General features: G+C 28.7%; 1 protein-coding gene and 1 long non-coding RNA gene across 15 annotated transcripts in view; one reads left to right on the top strand and one right to left on the bottom strand.

The window, feature by feature from the left end:
• LOC124955574 overlaps nucleotides 1-3,540 on the bottom strand; it is a 41,765-nt gene extending 38,225 nt beyond the window's left edge. For all 4 annotated transcript variants that reach the window (XR_007102908.1, XR_007102910.1, XR_007102909.1 and 1 more), the window contains exons 1-2: nucleotides 3,294-3,540; nucleotides 3,115-3,170 (exon numbers count right to left, since the gene is read on the bottom strand). This is a non-coding gene — a long non-coding RNA (uncharacterized LOC124955574). The remainder of the gene's footprint in view (nucleotides 1-3,114; nucleotides 3,171-3,293) is intronic.
• The window catches only part of LOC124955573 (tropomodulin), a 64,633-nt gene that overhangs the window by 39,643 nt on the left and 9,990 nt on the right, over nucleotides 1-15,000 (top strand). For 4 of the 11 annotated variants that reach the window (XM_047510163.1, XM_047510168.1, XM_047510170.1 and 1 more), the window contains 8 exons: nucleotides 6,855-7,007; nucleotides 7,234-7,401; nucleotides 7,476-7,602; nucleotides 7,698-7,918; nucleotides 8,026-8,180; nucleotides 8,328-8,424; nucleotides 8,551-8,698; nucleotides 10,616-10,734. In XM_047510163.1, coding sequence (XP_047366119.1) covers nucleotides 6,855-7,007; nucleotides 7,234-7,401; nucleotides 7,476-7,602; nucleotides 7,698-7,918; nucleotides 8,026-8,180; nucleotides 8,328-8,424; nucleotides 8,551-8,698; nucleotides 10,616-10,719 — 1,173 coding nt within the window. In that variant the 3' untranslated portion in view covers nucleotides 10,720-10,734. The other 7 variants (XM_047510174.1, XM_047510173.1, XM_047510171.1 and 4 more) reach the window with 7 other exon arrangements.

Here is a 15,000-nt window from a genome sequence, read left to right as displayed (position 1 = left end):
CATTATCATTTTGTAATGTTTAATTCGATATGTTCTATATATTAACGAAATTACATTGCCGATAACGTAACGTGAATTTTTGTGCAAGACTCTTGATGCGTTTTCCGTTCGAAAGAGAAAGAAAGAAAGAAAGAAATAAAAAAACAAGAAAGATAGATAGATAGATAGATAAATAGAGAGAGAAAGAGAGAGAGAGAGAGGAGAATTATTTATATAGTAGTCAATATTAAACTTCGATACCTTCGAAGTTTATTTCTATCGATCGCCTTGATGCTATATAATTCTCATTGACATTGTTTATAATAATCACATGTGCGTGTAGGTTGCAAATTATTGCGTCAATTACCAATAATAACGAATATGATAGAAAGAAAAAGAAGGACAGAGAGAGAGAGAGAGAGAAGAAGAAGCGTGGATCTTGTTGGAATGACGCCTTGAAAATAAATGCTTCCACAATGACCTCAAATAACCAACGAGATAGATCTACGCACTTTGCTAGATCCATCCAATTGCAACACTTTGGCTATGCATTAATTTTGCAATTGCTATGTAACCCCGAGATGTAAAGGAAAAAAATATTTGCTATTAACGAATGACAAAACATTGATTATAACTGACAGTCAATGTGCCATTTGTTTTTCTCTTTCTTTCATTTGTTAAAAACGAGAGAACAGATGTGAATGATGATGATGATGACGACGATGATGACGATGATGTTGATGATGATGATAAAAAAAAAAAAAAGGAAAATAAAAAAAAAGGAAGAAAGACAGAAAGAGAGAAAGAAGAGAAAAAGGAAAGAAACAAAGAAAAAAAAAGAAAAAAAAAAAAAAAGAAAGATGTCCGACGCGGCCCCTGTGAAAAAGTTGATGTATATTTTTAGTGCTCATTCATTTCTACAACATGGAGGATACATACAGAATACCCCAAACGTTTTCCTTTATGTATTTATTTCGGAGAGAACGATCTCGCGAGCAGATGTATCGTTACTGGCTTTAACCTCTAATAAATCCGTGGCGATTAGTTTTCCTTCTCCCCTTTCCTCCCTCTCCTCTCATCCTACTCACCCACATACTAAAGGAGACGCTATGGCCGACTGGAAAAAGAAGAGAGAGAAAGAGAAAAAAGAAAAGAAATAAAGAAGGATAAAGAGCTCACAGAATAAACCGGAAGAATGAAAGAAAAAGAAAAAGAAAGAAAGAAAAATCATGGTTTTGACTTTTAAAATACACAGAGTATGTACATACAAACAATACATACGTACATGTATATGTGTATCTATATATGTATGTATGTATGTATTGTACTATCAAACATGATAGTGATTGGAATAAAATTGCATGACTTGGTCATTCTGAAAATATCAAATCTTCTTATTGATTTAAATTTATTTATATATATATATATATATCTTTGAAATTGTCCAGTCAATTCAATTATTTAGAAAAAAAAAAAAAAAAAAAACAAATTTACAATATTCGTTATTTATTAGATTGAACAATAAGTAATCTAAGAATTTTTACATTACTATTTTATATCTGAATAAATAATAATAGTACTTTTTTTATCTTTCTTCCTTTATTATTATTATTATTATTACTATTATTATTATTATTATTATTATTATTATTATTATTATTATTATTATTATTATTATTATTATTATTATTATTATTATTATTATTTAATATCTAGATAAACATCAATATTTATTTATTTAGATATTAATATTTTATTAAGATCTAAAATCCAAAAAAAAAAAAAAAATATATATATATATATATATATATATATATATATATATATATATAAATACTTATTAGATCAATCAAATTTATCAATGAAAATTAGATCAAATTGTATATATATATATATATATATATATATATATATATATATATAAAATATATTAATTCCTAAAGATTAGTTAAATAAATTTCATCGAGTTTAATCCGTTATTAAATAAACAAATTAATTTAATTAATAACATTATATATATATATATAATATTATTAATTATATAATTAACAATATTATATATTATATATCGTAATTATATAAAAACTGTGAGCGTTTCTAACGCGAAATATCTAATCTCATTCTTTAGGTGCAATCTTATGCACATTCTTATAATCCAACTAGCACTGATAGATCAACACGTATTTATGCGCATACATAAATAAAGAAAAAATATTACGAGCCTTGATTTCAACGACTTTCTATATGGATTTAATAAACGTAAAGATGCGCTCTTACTTTCTGAAATGAAATCTATATTTTGATCATTCAGTCTCTTCGTGGAAACTCTGCACATCAAGTTTATATATATATATATATATATATATATGTGTGTGTGTGTGTGTACGTACATACATACATATTTAATTTCTTTTTTTTTTCTTCCTCTTTTTCACTGGCCATTCCGGTAAACCAACTTTACAGATCAACGAATCGTGAAACTTGTTTCGAGAGTGAACGATTAAAAAGAAAAAGAAAGAGAGAAAGATAGGGAGAAAAAAAATATGCATTTTAAATATATCAAAGTGCAATACATTCGACGTTATCGATTCGATCTTAAAACAAAGTAGATATTTCGTTTGCAAAAGGGGAAAAAAAAAGAAAAAAAAAAAAAAAAAAAAAAGAGAGAGAAAAAGAAAAAAAAAAAAAAGAAAATAAAGAAAATCTTAATTATCGCGTAGATACGTTTTCTCTCTGTCTCTCTCTTTTTTTCTTTTTTTTTTCTTTTTTTTTTTTTTTTTTTGATATTACAATCAATAATGAACAAACAAAAAACATATTTCATTCTTGATGCATATATATATATATATATATATATATATAGTCATACGTTAATTATACCTGGGCTTAATGTTCGTAAGTTAGGTTACGATAATCTAATGTTTTTATAGGAAGTAAAAAGACTTTGACCGAAGTTTGTTCCTCGAAAGAGAAAACACATTTGCTCTGTCTATGTGTGTGTGTGTGTGTGTGTAATTGGAAATGTGCACATACACATATATATATATATATATATATATATATATATATATATATATATATATATGCAGTATGGTTTCAAAAAGAGAAAAAGAAATGAATGAAAACGTTACTCACTTTACTCGTAGATATTATTTTCTTTACGTGTTGCTTGAACTTCGACGTATAATTTCCTAAAAAATAATGAAAGAAAAGAAAGATTTTACATTTGTCAAATTAAAATTTGTAAATACAAACATACATATATATGTACATATATATATATGTATATATATATAATATATACATTTCCTAACCTCTTTTAGTTAGTCTGGTTACAACTAGGACGTTACAAAGTCACGTAAAATTATATCGACCGTTTTAATATCCACCTTCCGTTCCGTTCTAATTTCTAAATGCATACATACATACATACATACATACATACATACAAACATACATATATATGTACACATAGATATAAGTAAATAAAAGACAAATAAATAAATAAACGTAGTTGCACGAAATGTAAAAAAAATCGCGTCTTAGAAAGCGAAATAGCGTCTTCGAAATATATAAAAGGATATAAAAAAAAAAAAAAAAAAAAAGAAAAGAGAGAAAAAAAAAGAGGAAAACAGAACGATTATATCGATCGTACGTATTAAATTAAATACGTAATTACTTACTTACGTTACAATACTAATCACGAAATCGCGATCGTTAAATTTTACCGAACGATGCGTTCGTTGTTCCGTTGAAAAAAAAAAAACGAAACAAAAGAAGGTATCTTGAAAGTGAAGCGGGAAAGATAAAATTTAAATCCGACAGGGATGTAGTCATTATTAATGCGGGCCTAGGTCACGGGCGGCGGATCAGTTTTCTTCTTCTTCTTCTTCTTCCGTCCCTTCTTCTTCTTCCGCCCCTTCTTCATCGTTCTTCTTCTTGTTCTTCTACAATCTTCGTAGGTGCCGGTTAGTTAGTTCGCGAGAAGGCCAGTGGCCGCGCTCGTGCTCGCTATAAATAATCATGGCGCGGCGATGTCCAAGTATAGACTGTTGGTAATGTGCCAGACTGAGGAGAGGCTTCGATCTATTTTTGAGTCTGTCGCCGCTAGTACTGTTGCTACAAAAACGACGAGAGCTATCTAATCAAAACCACGGACATCGTGGAAATGCCAGAAGAATTAGAGGTGGAAGAAGAAGACAAAGACAAAGGACAAAGAAGGAGAAAGAGATAGAAACAAACAGAAAGTGAATAGATACATGAACAAAGAGAGAAATAGAAATAGAAAGAGAGAGAGAGAGAGAGAGAGAGAGAGAGAGAGGAAAAATAAGAATGAAAGTTCAGTAATCTTTCTTCTCCCCCCCCCCCCCCCCATTTTTTTTATCCAATCACGACTCTCCCTTTATTAACTCTCTCTCTCTCTCTCTCTCTTTCTCTCTTTCTTTCTCTCTTTCTCTCTTCCTTTCTTCTCTTCTTCTCTTTCTCTGCCGTTTCTGTTTCTTTTTTTTTTGGCTAATGTCCCCCTTTTCGTTGAATAGTTACGTTCTAAGTTAACCTTGAGGAGCATCGATTTATCAGACCGATTATGTCAAAGCACGAGGCTACCAGTTAAATAGGATTTAATAGCTATAGGTTTCGACGAAGGAGAAATGACCCGCCAACGTTCGCTTCTGATTAAATCATCGAATCATCGCTCGCTTCTCGTCTCTCGTTTCAGGGTCGAACAAAGAAAGAAAAAAAAAAAAAGAAAAAGAAAAAGAAAAAAGACCGAGAGAGAGGGAGAAAGAAAAAAAATGGCGCCACTCTCAGTTAGAGAAAGAAAGAAAGAAAGAAAGAGAATTTTGAATGGAATCGTAACAATAGAAACATACATTCATTAGAATACAATAAATATATGAATTAAGTTGTTAAATTTTAAAGAATAGTTCGAAATATTAAATCCCTTTGCGTCAAAATTTTTTTTATTACAACGCGATATATATATAATGCAATTAATTTTTACACGATTTTATTCTCTTTAACCTTTATAAATCAATATATCACGATATAATATAATTATATCGTACGAAATAATGATGATGGTGATATTATTACGAAGGAAAGGTTTTTTCTTCTTCTTTCTTTCTTTTATTTATTTATTTATTTTTTTTTTTTTTTTTTTCGAACGATTTCACGCGAAGCATCATCGATCGCGAGGAAAAGGTCATTTGAAATTGCCGCCGTAAAATGAACGACGGCGGCATCAATATCTGCGCAAGAGCTTACGCGCAGTAACTTCTCTTTCGTCATGAATACGAGAGCGTGTCTCTAGTTAGAGTCGATTCGTCATAACTCTTATTCCATCCATTTATTTTATCAATATTCAGTTTATAATATATCTTCGATTTAAAAAGAAGATTATCTTTTGAAAAGATTTCTATATAAATATATATATGTATATGTATATATATATATAACATACATATGTATATATATGTATATATATATATATCGATGGTAAACAATCGATAGATATTTAATCGAAAATCGATCATATGATTAATAGTAACATACATACATATATATATATATATATATATATATATATATATATATATATATATATATTTTTATCTCGATAATATTGTAAAAATAATGTAAAATAATATTCTCATTAATATATATTTGACTGGTCGTCGTTATTCATTCTGTTGTCTTAAGCCGTTGGTTGTTTCCATGAACGTACTGTAAGCGTCAAAGGGCGCTGCCTTAATCATCCAGAATCGGTGGACTGACGAGTGGTCAGTGAAGTTGTTACGATCTCTATTCGTGAATAGTGGGCGAGGTTTTTTTTCTCCCTCCCTCCCTTCTCCCAATTATCCACAAATTTCCCTTTATTTATATGTTTTACGTACGAACGATCAAAATCACAGTGATATAACAATAACGTGAAAACTTTTATTCAATTGTATTATAATTGGTCAAGATTCGTAAGAAATTCAAACGACCGTAAGTTTATATATATATATATATATATATATATATACACATATATTTGTGTATGTATTTTATCTTTCACGAAACACTAGTAATATGTTATATAGTTACTTTATATATATATATACGTACGTACGTTTATATAGTTCTTCCGATAAATATCAACTGCCAAATTGGCAACCGACTTGTCAATGAAAATCGATCTGAAATTATCTGGGTCAAAGGGCATCAGCCGTATTGGACATTTGCCGAATTTAAATTCTAATTGTCGATACACCGATCAGACTCGATCACGGACAACAGTTAACGCTTTAGTTTCTCGGTCGTTAGCAACTAGTGTACTGTCATTTAGATACGGCTCCTAAGATTTCTTCGACTTTTTTTCCTTTCATTCATTCATTCATTCTTTCTTTCTTTCTTTCTTCTTCATTTTCTTTTATTCCTCCTTCTGTTCCATCAAATCCATTTAAAAAGGAAACAATATTTTCTCATTGAAATTATTTCTATTCATAGAAAATATTTTCTATTTTGTGATATAATTAAGCCGGTTAATTTCAAAAGTGACTTGATATTTATAAGATCAGTCCAATACAAGTGTTTATTTAATGACTTTTTACAAATTTTGTTTTTTTTTTTTTTTCTCTTTCTTTTCCTCTTTTGATTAAAAAGGAAAAAAATAGTTTTATCAGTTTAGTTGTATTGACAGTGATAGCTTATTGTTATTCTTAGTTTTTATTCCTTCTCTTCTGTATGTGTGTTTTTCCTTTTTTTTTCTTTTTTTTTTTTATTACAACCTTTTGATAAGATAAGATTTATAAACGAATTGGAATATAAACCTTGGTGTAAAGATGTCTCGTAAGCATTCAATAGTTGATCAACGTCCATGGGATAATTTTCAGACTTCAGCATCAACTAAAACAACCACCATGACAACAGCAGCCAAGTTATACGGCAAGGATTTAAGTGAATATGAAGATGTTGATGTGGATGAATTGCTGGCACAGTTAACGCAGGAAGAAATCAATATACTTGCCAAGGAAGTTGATCCAGATGTAAGATCTAAAGATTCGTATGGTATTAAACAATATTTACAATTCTTTTGCATGCGTTTTATAATTTTTCTTTTTATATATATATATATATATATGACTTATTTTTCATTGTCTCATAGTGTATTTGCGTGTGTGTGTCTGTTTCTGTGTGTGTGTGTGTGTGTCTGTGTGTATATCTATAAACTGGATAATTTAAAATTATATAAAAATATATATTACTTTTTAGGATAGTTTTATGCCTCCATCACAGCGTTGCAGCTATGAATGCGACAAGAGTCCTACAGGGCCACTTAACCGAAAGAAACTCATCGAACACATTAATAAACAAGCATTGGAAACACCGGATAGACCAGAATTAAAACCTTATGTACCTGGAGTTATTAGAGGAAAAAAGGTTAGATTGATAAAATTTATATTACCGATGAATTATTACAGCTATAATATAAAATTACTTTATTTTATTTACAGTGGATCCCACCGTCTCAGGAAAGCGCAAAGGAAAAAGAGGCAGATGAACAAATTGCTATAGATCTTGGCGATGAATATGAACAAGCATTATCTAATGCGACTCAAGAAGAGATTATTGATCTTGCAGGTAAATATATGACATAACGCAGACAATTTGTGACAATCTATTTTAAATATGTAAACGTTACTTTATATAAAAACTTTTTTTACATTTGTATATAGCAATTCTTGGATTCCACTCTATGATGAATCAGGATCAATATCATGCATCTTTATTAAATTCTGGACAGCCTGTGGGATTGGGCTGGGATGGAGTGACAAAAGCTAGTCAACCAAAGCCTTATCCAATGGAACCACCTAATGATACAGACGTTGATGCAACTATCAAACAAGTTAGAGATGATGATTCTTCCCTAACTGAATTAAATTGGAATAATATTAAAGTAAGTAAATTTTTATCACGTACAATATCATATTAATATTAATATGATAATATTAATATATCAATCGCATTATAATATTACATTTGTTTTATTATATTACATTATAGAATATCTCGGATGAGAAATTTATACAATTATTTGAAGGATTGGAAGGAAATACGCATCTTGAGTCATTAAGTTTAACCAATGTTGGACTTACTGATAAAACAACGCAAAGGTTGGCAGAAGCCATGGAAAAGAACTCTACGCTTAGAGTATTAAAGTATGTACACTTATAATATATATATATATATATATTATAAATTCTAGTGATATTAGAAATAAGTAATAGCTTCGTTTTAAAACTTCACTTTTTTCTTTCTTTTTTTTTTCTTTTTTTTTTCTTTTTTTTTTTTTTTTTTTTTTTTTGCGTCGAGACAAATTTTATAAGCCCACCTGTGATAGTGAGGCTCATTAGAGCTCTTCTTAAGACCAAATCGATCGAAGAATTCCGATGTTCCAATCAGGTAATACATAGAATCAATCTCTTTGAATAAAAATGAATGAAAAATTGAATAAACATAATCTCACTTGTAAAATATATATATATATATATATATGTATATATATATTCTTTTTTTTCTTTTTTATAGAGATCACAAGTATTGGGTAACAAAATTGAAATGGAAATCACACAATTGGTAGAACAAAATCCAACGTTATTACGACTTGGACTTCACTTTGAGTTTAATGATGCTAGACATCGCGTTGCTGCACATTTACAACGTAACATCGATAGGAGTAAGTAAATTATAATTCAGTTAATATTACAAATCATTTTATAAATAGCATTTATTTATTTATTTATTTTTTAATCTTTTTTCATACCGTTATTTTCTATTTTTTTTTTTTTTTTTTTTTTTTTTTTTTTTTCTTCTTTTTTGTACAAATTGTTAATATTAATCAGGTCTTGCGTGTTGTCGATTAAGCGACACTTTTTGAACAAAAAAAAAAAAATTTCCTAGGTTTTATTGCAGGTTAATTTTATCATTTTTATAGATCCTCCTGACCTTTATATATAACCAACACACACATACACACACACATATATATATATATATATATATATATATATATATATATATATGTATGTTGTATTTAATTTGATTTGTATCCATTTTATCTGAAGAATTATAAAATCTGTTGTTTTGCAGTTAAGCCAATATAAAATTCAATGTTATTGTACAAATGACATGAGTAATTGATTATTAATATTAAAATTAAAAATGTGCATAGATATCTAAAGGAGATATATTGTTTCGACAACGTTAAAGAAATTATTGATTTTTCATTTAGATGGGAGCAATTGTATGGGGAACAGTGGAGACCATATGACGAAATGCTTCTAAGCCTTTTTAATCTGCTTCGTAGTCTCACGTAGCGCTTTATTAGCAAATCACTATTCATCCAATCATCCCGCTATATTCATTCATTATTTTTCTAGTTAGTGACATTGAGAGGTAATTATGATAACCCTAGAGTGTGACCGTCCAATTATATATATATATAAAAAAAAAAAAAACAAAAAAAAGAAAACACCTATAAATTCTTCTATCAAGATTTTCTTCAAACAATTGATTCTAATCATTTTATATCAAAAGATATTGTACCTAGATATCTGTATATCTTTAGAAATCAAACAAAACAGAAAAAGAAAAAAAGAAAAAAAAAACAAGAGAGGGTAGAATAAATTTTGAACAATTCTATTTAACTTTTAGCAAAAACATTGAAGATTAGCCATAACATATTCTGATTATTTTGATATTGAACGCTATTATATTAATTTTTGGCTTTGGTGTTTTGGCCTTGTTAGATTTGATAAAAAAAAAAAAAGAAAAAAAAAGAAAAATCCAATAACAATGTTTACTATAAATTGCTATGAATTATCGCTTTATCAATAATCCAAATATTCGAATCAACCTTTTTGGTGGTTATATTGTAAAACATACGTGAATAATACAAATTGATACCTCTCATATTCAATATGGGGATGAGGTTGATTAACATTCTTTATTTCTCTCTTTCTCTTTCTTAATATCATTGCTTAATCTTTAAACATTATTTTTAAATTATATACATTCTAATACAGTATATAAAAAGATATTGGTAAATTTTTAAGATATATATTCTAGGTCAAAATCTTCAATCATATATAATCATATATAATCATTTTAATCCACTTAGGACGTTGAACACACGCAAACGTATCATAATGTATCATTTTAAAGTCAATTGCATGCTTTTTTTTTTTTTTTTTTACATTCTATTTCTTTTTCTTTTCTTTTCTTCCTTTTCAATATTTTTTTTTTCTTTTTTTTTTTTTTTTAATTTGCTCATTAATATCTCTCATCGTTCATCTGTCCTCGCTTTATCACAATCAAACAAACGAATCGTTGACGAATCAAAATTCTTGAACGGTGATATATATCAAATATCGATCGAGTTGGTATTTTATAATTTATTACGTCGTATCGATGATCATCCGATAACTCGTGCTATACGCGTTTTATATTATATTATGTCAGAGTCGAGGGAGGGGAGGGGGCAAGGAAAAAAAAAAAAAAAAGAAAAGAAAGAAAAAAAAAAACATCTTCCTTCTTTTTTTTTTTTGTTTGTAATTGAGCTTTAATCATTAATTAAATATATTTGTCTGGCCAGTCTGTCGTGTGGAACCTATGGAACGCGCTAAGGTCATAGCGATCGGCTCGGGTCGTGACACATTCACCGTTCTTCCTGTAGATGCTCTAAAAAATCGTGCCTAGCGCTGACACGGCGCAGTGAGTAAAGAATAAGATAAATTACAATTGAGAACGAAAAGCGATTTGTTTATTTATTTTATTTTATTTTTTTTTTTATTTTATTTATTTTTTGTTTTCCTTCTTTTTTTTTTTTTTTTTTTTTTTTTTTTTTTTTATCCACCCCCCCAACCCCGTCCACGTCCACGTCCATGTCCATGCCCTTACTCTCATCCACCGCCCCATAGTTTTGACAATTCGTTTATTATTTAAAAGTGCCTGATGCATCGAGTTTTAACCCGTGACCGATCGATTGCAAGTTTTTATAATTCCCTGAATGAATAATTACCGTATGACAGCCCAAATCACATCGTCTTACGTCTTAATCAGAAATTATAAGAAAAAGGAAATAATTTTAATTTAAATGTTTTCGATCCAGAAGGGTGGGGGGAGGGGTCGGTGGGATTAGTGGGTTGCGATGAGGTGAGATGAGAATCCTGTCACATTATATTTGTATATTTGTTTGCGATTTGTTTGTACACATGCATATTGATTATGTAATATATGATTTTTTATTTATTTATTTATTTTTTTGTCTTTCTTGTAATGTCTCTCCTGTCCGATCGAAGATGAAACTTTTTCTATTTTTTCTTTTTTCTTTTCTTTTTTTTTTTTTTTTTTTTTTTTTTCGAAACCGATATAATCATCAGAGAATAAATCAATTAAATGCCCAATGTTATTGTTAACGTATACGTTTATTGAACTAACGATAATATCCATTAATCATGCAATCGCATATTCGTGCACGCATCATTTTCACAATTTGTCTTTTTTCCTTTCTTTTCCCTTTCTTCTATTTTTTTTTTTCTTTTTTTTTTCTTTTTTTTTTCTTTTTTCATTTATTTATTTCGCTCGCATTTTAAATTCATCATTCCAATTCATCTCTATTAGATCTTCTAATTATTTTGCTCTTGGCAATTGTAACTGACATACGTATACATGTATAATAATAAACGACATGCACGCAAAAATGTTCCATGATCTGGGATGGGGTGGGATGGGGTGGGATGGGAGGGGCTGAAGGAAGGATGAATTTTTATACAAGGGACAAATTTATCAAGGATTTATCATCGAATTACATTTATATTGTTAATAATAATTCGACGATCCTTTACCGTTCGCCCGCCCCTTATTCTCCCCCCCTCTCTCCCACTTCTACCCCGCAATCATTCCACCCACTCACTATTTCTCCGATAAGGTTTCTACATATCTACTGTTGTAACATAAGTGTCTCTGTTGTAATTGTCTGGTTTTTTCAGGGATACAGGATACATTTAAACTCGAGGGTGAATGTCACCCTTTAACCCACGCAATATATATATATATATATATGTATACATATATACATCTAGATTTTTATTTTATTTCTTTTTCTTTTTTTCTGTGTTCTTCTTCTCCATCTTTTTTCTTCGAAAACGTTCAAAAAGAAAAAAAAAAAAAAAAAAAAAAAATAAAATCACAATGTAATTCGATTAGAAATTATTGGATCCAATTAAAATCTAATGACGAATCATATTAATTCGTATTAAAAAATTTTCCTCACAAAATTTATTTATTTATTTATTTATTATTATTATTATTATTATTATTATTATTATTATTATTATTATTCAGATTATATCTTGAGAAAGATGTATATACGTATGTAATTAGGTGACACACGTATACATACATAAAAAAAAAAGTATTATATATATATTATATATGTATATATACATATGCATACTATGTTCACCCTTATGCATATATATACATGCACACACGTACACACACACATACACACCACATACACAAACATATACATATGTACTACCCTATAAAAGAGACAGAGAAAGAGGACTCTTATGAGAGTCTTATAACTGCGATATATACTTATGATACCTATTCTTTCCCAACAGTACGGAAAGACCTAACGCTGCGGCTACAGTTCAGATTCTTTAACATGAACCACAGGAAACCTGCCTTGATTCAATGAAAGGTAGCTGCCTGCTGTTTGCTAATCGATCGGCAGAGTGGGCTGCGCCTATTTATTTATATATATACATATTTTTTTTTGTTTGTTTTTTTGTTTTTTTTTTTTTTTTTTTTTTTTTTTGTTTTCGTTTTAGTTTTTTTTCTTCATTCTTTCTTACTGTTTTTCTTTTTTTTTTTTTTTTTTTTTTTCTTCTTCTTTCTATCGCTAGACAAGACGAACAGTATTATTGTTCTAAACTACTTCGTAGTGATCATGCAATGTCTTTCTATTTATTTATTTATTTATTTTTTTTTTTTTTTTGTCTTTTTATCATTGAAAATAATACCTTAAAATATTGTTGGATTTATTTTCGATCGAACTCTCTCTCTCTCTCTCTATCTATCTATCTCTCTCGCTATCGGTAAATTCTCATCGTACGAGCCGTTTAATGATAATAATGATATAAACGAATAAATAATTAAATAATTAAAAGAAAAAAAATAGAAAACAATGATAACGTAATATGTTAAAATATTATCTAATAATGTTAATAGATATCCTTTACGTAAATCACTTTAAAGTTATAAAGCTCATTGTTTTATAGCAATGAATCGGATTTTTCGCTTGAAAATCAAGATCTACGAATCATTTTGTATCGTTTCAATATTATTTCGATCTTAATGCATTGTCTTTTCGTGAACTATTTCTTTTTTTTCTTTCCTTTTCTTTTCTTATTTTTTTACTCGTTCATCTGTATCTACGGATAAACTAACGCGAAATTAGACTGCTCGTATGATTCCTATAAAAAAAAAAAAAAAAGAAAAGAAAAAAAAAGAACGAAATCAAAGTTAAACTCAGGAATGTTGATTTTGGTGTTAAATCAAATATCAGAAAAATAAATTGATTTACAATATCGCGATCTTGCATTGAACACGTGCTCCTATCGTATAAAATTGAAACGCCATGGAAATCAAAAAGATCCTATACGTGTTAATAAAATCTCTATTTATCCGTCCCTTTTTGTTTATTTATTTATTTATTTCTTTTTTTGTTTTTTTTTTTTTTTTTTTTTTTTTAACGATAATAATAAAAAAAAAATACAGATCACTACGCAATAGTTAATAACATTATACAAAGTTTATCTAATCTGCTCGACGTTAATATAATAAATGCTATTGACAGTTTCGATGTAGCTTAACTAACAAAATGCATCTGATTTGAGAGTACATAGAAACACACACACGTACACACACACACACACACACACACACATGCATATATTTATTTTTTTTTTTTTTTATTTTTTAATGTTTGATTTAAAAGAAAAGAAATTAAAAAAAAAAAAAGAAAAAAAAAAAAAAAAGAAAAGAAGATTAGTAACTAATATTCAATCGATCGAAGAGAAAAATGTACGTACGTAGATACGTAGATCTAATTCTAACTTACGTTAGAAAATTTCGTCAGACATTTTCGGGAACTCACAAAATAATCGAAAGTGTATAAACTCGGCGAATAGCATATCAGCCGAACTATAAACTTTGAAATAGGTTTTTGATGTGCCTTGTAGAAAGGGTTCAAAGATTAAGATCTGACGCGTTAATTAAACACACACGCAAATTTGTCTAGCGTGATAATATCTTAGTAGTTGTTGTCCGATAAAGAAGATTTCGTTGAATTAACATTTGAAACGTGTTAAAAGTACTTCTTTCGTTTTGAAAAGTTAGATTTGTAATCGTTCCGAAGGGGGGAGAAAAAAAAAAAAAAGAAAAGCAAAAGAAAAGGAACGATAAAAAAAAAAGAAAAAGAAAAAAGATCGGAAAAATTCTTTCCAAGCTTGTCGCATTTGATCGTCGTCAAAGAGAAATTCCATCTCGACCTTTTCAACTTTATCGTTCGCGCGAATTCTCGTTCCTGTCGTCGATCAAAATTCTTGTCCTTTCGATTTGAGGAAAGAAAAAAAAAAAATATATATATATATATATATATATACAAAATCTCTTTCAAAGAGTTCTCTTTCGATTCTAGAGTTAATCGAGCTTTTAATTCGTTGGAAAGTTCATCACAGTTGGGATTATAGTTCGAGCATAAAGCGCTATTATCTATATATATATATATATTTTTTTTTTTTTTAAATATTTTTTTTTCTTTTGTTTGAACTGTCAAATAGTCACTCGAGAATCGAAAAAAAAGGAAAAAAAAAATGACGGGAGGATTTTCAATGACCGGAACTCTCTCTCTCTCTCTCTCTCTCTCTCTCTCTCTCTCTCTCTCTCTCTCTCTCTCTCTCTCTCTCT

The sequence above is a fragment of the Vespa velutina genome, chromosome 18, assembly GCF_912470025.1.
Source record: "Vespa velutina chromosome 18, iVesVel2.1, whole genome shotgun sequence".
Lineage (NCBI taxonomy): Eukaryota > Metazoa > Arthropoda > Insecta > Hymenoptera > Vespidae > Vespa > Vespa velutina.
This window is presented reverse-complemented; position numbering and strand designations above follow the sequence as displayed.